Raw genomic sequence first — 6273 nt, 5'->3', positions numbered from 1 at the left:
GACGTGGAAGGCCGGCGGGGCCGTTGGGCAGGCAGAAGGAGGCAAAGGCGTTTTGTGACCCTCACGGCGGGTCGGATGCCCTCCGTTGCCAATACAGTTTTAGCTCCTGGAGCGCGGGATCCCCCTCGGGGCGACCCCCTGCCTCCCCGCCCGCCCCCTCCACCCGCCACGGCATCTCCGTGCAAAGGGGCAGCTCCGTCGGGCCACGCGCCCCGCCGCCCCCTCGGGGAGCTGCAGTTCCTTGTCGTGGGGAGGGGGGGGCCCTATGGGAAAGCGGGCCGAGGTAGGGGGTCCTCAGCTGCCCGCCCCCGCCCAGCAGCCGGGCTCCGCGAGGCCTCTTCCCGCGCCCGTGGCCAGGCTGGTGACGGGGAGTACGAGGGGCTGCTGCTGCTGGAGACGCATGGACTCCTCGTACGTGGGCAAATACTTCACCTCCTCGTAGCTGGGCAGCTGCAAGAAGACGGGCGACACGACGGGCAGAAAGGGGGGCGGCGGCGGCGGCGGCGCCTGGCTGCTCCTGCCGCTGTCGAGCAGCGAGTCCTGCGACGTGGCGGCCGTGGCGTTGAGCGGGGTGCCTCCCCGGGCCAGAGAGTCCCCGTCGCCCTCGTTGTCGCCGTCGCAATCGTCGTCGTCGTCGTCGTCGTCCTCGTCGCGGCGGCGGCGTCCAGGGCGCCGGCGACGGCTGTTCCTGCGCGGACTCGGGCAGATGACGCGCTGCAGGAAGTAGCCGATGGCGAAGAGCACCAGCAAGATGAGCAGCCCGGAGAGCTTCCTCACGAACCAGCCCACGTTGTCCAGGAACGTGTGAAAGGGCAGCCGGCAGCACTTGACCTCCGGGTAGGTGGCGTTGCCGTAGCTGCAGCAGCTCTCCTGCTCGCCGCACTTCAGCTCCGCGCAGCTGCCCTGGCAAGGCGGCGGGCACAGCAAAGCCGCCCCCAGCGCCAGCAGCCCCGGGGGGAGGCCGGCCCCCATCCTCCTCCTGACCCCCTCTCGCCCTCCTTCCTCCGTCGGGCACCGAATCACTCGAGGGGAGGAGGGGGAGGAGGCAGAGAGGACGGGGACCTCGCCGGCCCCTCCACCATCGCCCCGTCCAGCATGCGCTCTCAGGGCGCTTTGCAAACTCTTGCGACGGAGCCGGGCGAGGGGCGGCGGGCGGCGGAGGGAGCTGCTGCCGAAGGAGCCTCTCTCCAAGGCTGCTGAAAGGCGGCTCCGGAGAGCCGCGGGATGGATCTCCCTTTAGCCCATTGGACCAGCTGCGGAGTGCGGAGATGCTGAGCAAGGTCCTGCTTTTTGCAAAAGCTGCCCGCGCGGCTGGGTCCTGCAGGCGAGAGGCGGGAAAATCTGGCACCGGGTGTGTGTGTGTCTGTGTGTGTGTGGTTGCGCCGCGGGCGCCCGCGTGGGGCGCCAAAGCAAGAGGGCGACCCGGGAAGGGGTTAATGGGTCCGAGGGATCGGCTGGCTTTTTTCTTTCTTTCTTTTTTGCAGCTCTTCCATCTCCATTAACATAGCTGCCTCCTGTCGCCTTCACCTTTGGAGTAGCGGCGCACACCCCTCTGCTCCCCCATTGCTGCTCGAGTTCCTGCGCCTAAGTGATTGGATTCCCCTATTGGCGTTATTTAAATTTACTTGCTGCTAGGAGCTGCTTACCATATTTCTGGTCTTATTTCTGATTAAAAATTGATGATAACCATTTGGCGGATGTTAATGGGCTTAATGCAGCTTCTCTTCCATTAGGAGTGGGGAGGCTGCGATTTTCCTGGCTGGGTGCCTCCCTTATGCTTCCCAGCCAGGGAGAGAGGTCGGTGTCTTCCTTTCCCTGGAGAATGTGGAGGAGGACCCAGCCATCTAGCAAGGAGGGTGTTAAACGTCTTGAGACATATGGGCACAGAATTACCTTTCCATAGAATTGTATAGTTGAGCCATGCAAGAAGCTCAACTATGATTGATGGCCATCCAACCGCTGTTTAAAAACCTCCAAGGAAGGAGAGTCCACAGCCTCCTGAGAGAGTCCATTCCACTGTCAAAACAGCTTTTGCTGTCAGAAAGTTCTTCCTGGTGTTTCCTTTTGGTCACATACCAGTGGCTATGGTATTCACAAGGATAAATAATGCCTTGCTGAATGCTTTTATTGTGGAAAATGAACTTTAAGGGGGGGGGGAAATAGAAACAGATAACCACAGGACAGGTCCCTGCTTGGAGAAGTGTACAATCAGAATTTATTTCTGAAAGGGTAGCCATGTTCATCTGTTGCAGGAAAAAACAAGAAAGCGTCTTGTAGCAGCACCTTGAATTTGGAGAAGTTTATTTCCATGCATTTTTCCATGCATTTAACCCCCATCTTTCTACAGTAAAATCAAACACAGGCTTACAAAACAAAAATTTAAGTAACACCATTAAACACAGCCCAAGCAATCACAGGCATGGATAGAATGGAGACGAATTCAAAGAGGAGGAAATTACCTCCCTTTCCATCACAGATTCTTGCTTACCTCTACTTTTAACTTATTAGGCCTTATAGCTGTCTCTTAGTAGCAAAAGAACCGATGGGCAAACTTTAATGAGTGTGCAAGCCCTTCAAATGTTTGCATTCTGCATCAGTCTTCTCGTGTTCCCCAGGGTGAGTTAAATGGCATTTCAGGCAAAAACAAAAAATAATAATAACCTTGAATGTAAGGGGATATTTGTAAGAAAAAAATCAATGCACTTTGCCAATCGCTTGTTGTATCACAATCACAACAGCAAAACTGAGATAAGCACAAATTTATGGCAGCTACAAAAGACTGAACAAAAATTAACCAATGTAGAAATCACCTCCCAGTTATTAGCAGTGGAGGTGATCTGGATTTTATTTACTTCCGTGATGCATTTTGTCTTGGAAAGTGCTGGTGTGCATTCAGATGGTTACAGCATCCAGCTTCCTGTACTCTTTGTAAGGCAAAGTTTAGAAGAACTGACCTGTGTTCACCAGGGGGAAAGAATCTGCACAAATCTCTAGTCACACCCCTGGGTCCATTTTATTCATTACCTTTTATTGTTATTATTAATTATCGAAGGAGCACAGGCTCATTCAATGTATTATTTCATGTACTTCATGAATACTTGGTTTTTTTTAATAAAGCCTTTGGCTCATTAAATAACTTTTGTACTAGCTTAGGTTGTGTTTAATTTCATGATGACCAGATTTGTTAATCTGTTTTTCATTGTATTAGGTTTAGTTTGGAATAATGCTCCTTTTTAATCTGTTAGCTTCCTTGAATTTATTTGGAAAATAAGACAGGCAAGTAGCATTTTTTTAAAGCTCAGGGTGTTGTACAGGGTCCCCCTGCCCATTTTATCTCCTAACAGCAACCCTGTGAAATAGGCCAGGTGAGCTGCATGGTGGGAAAAAAACATTTAAACCCGGTTCTTCCCACTTCTAGTCTGACACTATAATTACACGCACCCGGCACCTTGATAGCCACAAACTGAAGGTTTTGGGGCTTTAATAGCATGCCCTACTTTTTTTCTTCCTTGTTTTCATTAGCATATAGCTTCAAGGAGTTTTGGAGAATGCAAAAAACTTCTCGTGGCTTTGTGGCATTTTGTTTGGTCCTTACTATCCCACTGCTCTGTTTGGATTCAACCCTGCACCGTATCGTCCAATATGACTAGCAATGATTTCTTATTAGACCAAACTAATTCTCAAATCTGGTTCTTGGCCAGTGAACGTAAGCACAGCTTTGACATTAGGAGAGAAGAATTCAGAAGCACTGCAACATTCCGCCCTGTCCCTGAAACCAGGGTGCTGACATTCTTACAGTGCAATCTTATACATAGGTAAAGGGACCCCTGACCATTAGGTCCAGTCGCAGACGACTCTGGGGTTGCGGTGCTCATCTCGCTTTACTGGCTGAGGGAGCTGGTGTACCGTACAGCTTCTGGGTCATGTGGCCAGCATGACTAAGCTGCTTCTGGCGAACCAGAGCAGCGCTGGAAACGCCATTTACCTTCCCGCCAGAGGGGTACCTATTTATCTACTTGCACTTTGTGCTTTCAAACTGCTAGGTTGGCAGGAAATCTTACACATATCTGCCCAGAAATAGGTGCCACTGTGTTTAATGCAGCTTATTCCCAACTGTGCATTGGATTGCAGCTTTACACTTCTAACATCTGTTTAAAAACGACCATGGTCTTCTGCTCATAGAATCTTAGAAATCAGTCCTCTAACAGATTCCATGTCCCCCACCCCAAAATTGAAATCAGTAGGACTAAGCATGTCCTGAACCTCTAAAACATACAGAGTGTTTGGGTGTCCCAGACCATAGTCTGTTCCGATTAAAATTTGGCAGAGACTAGGCTGTGTGCCTCTAAGTGGTGAGAGAATAGCAAGCTTGTTGATGACTAAGCCCAACCCCAATCAGTCCGAACTCCTCCATTATCGGGGAAGAAAACCCTTTGAAGAAGGAGTGATTCTTTTGAAGTGCCTGACTAACAACAGAAAGCTTACACTTTGAAGATGTCCCCGGGTGTGAAGATAAAATTACAATGGGAGGAATCCAGTTAGCATAATCGCTGGTGCTGCCACTGCAAGTCGGAGTAGAGCACGCTTTCTATGATTTAAGACAGGCTGAAATCTGTGGGACTTTCTTCTGAACAAACATGTACAGGACCAAGATGTTAAAACAACAGGGCTTCGGATATGTTCACGTTACAGGTCACTCAGGCTCCAGCTCACTTCCACTGCTGGTGTTTGAAGCTGAGTAGGCATGATGTGAGGCACAATCCATCTGTATCCTGTAGTTTCTTGAGATAATGCGGTTTCCCTCAAACCAGCTTCCATCCAATTTGAAAACACAAGCTGCAGTTTAGCTGAGGTGTGTGCATCAGCTGTTGCACAGATGATATCATAGGAACATAAAAAAACATAAGAAGATCTTGCAGGATCAGGCCAGTGGCCCGTCTAGTCCAGCATCCTCTTCTCACAAGCATTTGAGTACTCTTCCCTTCCCTTCCTGTGGTCTCTGGGGAACGCAGGAAGCATTTCTGCCTCCTGCTGTGGAGGTAGAATATAATAATCGGAATTGTTGATAACCCTATCCCAACATGAATTTGCCCGGTTCTCTTTTAAAGCCATCTAAGTTGGCAGGCATCACTGCTTCCTGTGGAAGGGAGTTCCATGTATAGCCATTTGCTGCTTGAAGGAGTAGTAGCACATGTGCAGACGACAACTTTAGTGGAAGTGGAGTTCTACATGGGGAAACAAGTAATGGGAATCAGGTAATGGACACTGGGTGGATATTTCCTAGCCCCCATTTTGATATGTACAGCAACATAAGAAAGTGGCATGAAGCACAACAAGCTTTTGCTGGATCGCGTCCAACACGTTTACAGCGTTAATACATGGTGCATTTATTTATTTTTACATCTTGCCTTTCTTACACTCAAGTCAAAGGTCAAAATCCAACATGCAGCTTAATCTGCTTATGCCCAATGATTTCCATGGGTTTAGGTATGCTTGTATTAGTTTTGGACCCTGGCCAAGTTGGCTAACAGAACAAAATATCAAAATAATGTTGCTGTTGTCAATAAACCCACCTCATTAAAAACACATAAGAGTTCAAGAGCAGATCATAAAATGGTAGAGGCAGCAGATAAAAACCCAAACCTGCTCGTATTCCTTTCGCAGTAACCAGCCGTCAATCTCAGCTATGCAGATGTTACAGATAATCAAGCTTTCTTGGCTTTTGTTATCCTTGATGGAATTGCTCTTTTCTCAGACCCAAGGGAATATTTGACTTCTTGCTCCAGGAAAGGAGGACTGTACTTATGCACAAAAACCTGAAGAGCTTCCAGGATTATATCTAGCTCGTATTACTATGCCAATAACGATTTCCCTGGTGGAATACATCAGGATAGTTGAATTCAATATACAAATTTTTGTTATGCATACTCTAGCTAGTCTGATTTGAAAAGAAAAGGAAAGTTAAAAAAGGGAGGGGGGGAGATCATCTTACAAGCCCTCCTTCAATAGCCTTGAAGTCACGCCAAAATTATTATCTGGTGTTGAAATTTATACCAGACCTACAGGGCCAAATTCACTCTTAACTCTGTAGAAGTCGCTCACTATGCCAAGAGGTTCCTTTTGGCGCAACTGTATCCAGTATTATATACTCTCCTGATCTTATCTAAGGTCCCGTTGATTATTTGGAATTGCTTGTGCCATTGCTTATATAACATGACAGTTGCTACTTTCAAACAAAGCTAGGCGAGTTGCCTCTTATATGGGATAAATATG

General features: G+C 48.7%; 1 protein-coding gene across 1 annotated transcript; it reads right to left on the bottom strand.

The window, feature by feature from the left end:
* Positions 1–257: 257 nt before the first annotated feature.
* On the bottom strand, positions 258–1062 carry C5H3orf80 (chromosome 5 C3orf80 homolog). The gene has a single exon (XM_033150560.1). The coding sequence runs from the start codon at positions 970–972 to the stop codon at positions 295–297; it is 678 nt and encodes a 225-aa protein (XP_033006451.1). The 5' UTR covers positions 973–1062; the 3' UTR covers positions 258–294.
* Between the last annotated feature and the right edge of the window lie 5211 nt (positions 1063–6273).

This window comes from Lacerta agilis, chromosome 5 (genome assembly GCF_009819535.1).
Source record: "Lacerta agilis isolate rLacAgi1 chromosome 5, rLacAgi1.pri, whole genome shotgun sequence".
Classification (NCBI taxonomy): domain Eukaryota; kingdom Metazoa; phylum Chordata; class Lepidosauria; order Squamata; family Lacertidae; genus Lacerta; species Lacerta agilis.
Note: the sequence above shows the minus strand (reverse complement) of the source record. Positions and strands in the feature narration are given on the sequence as shown.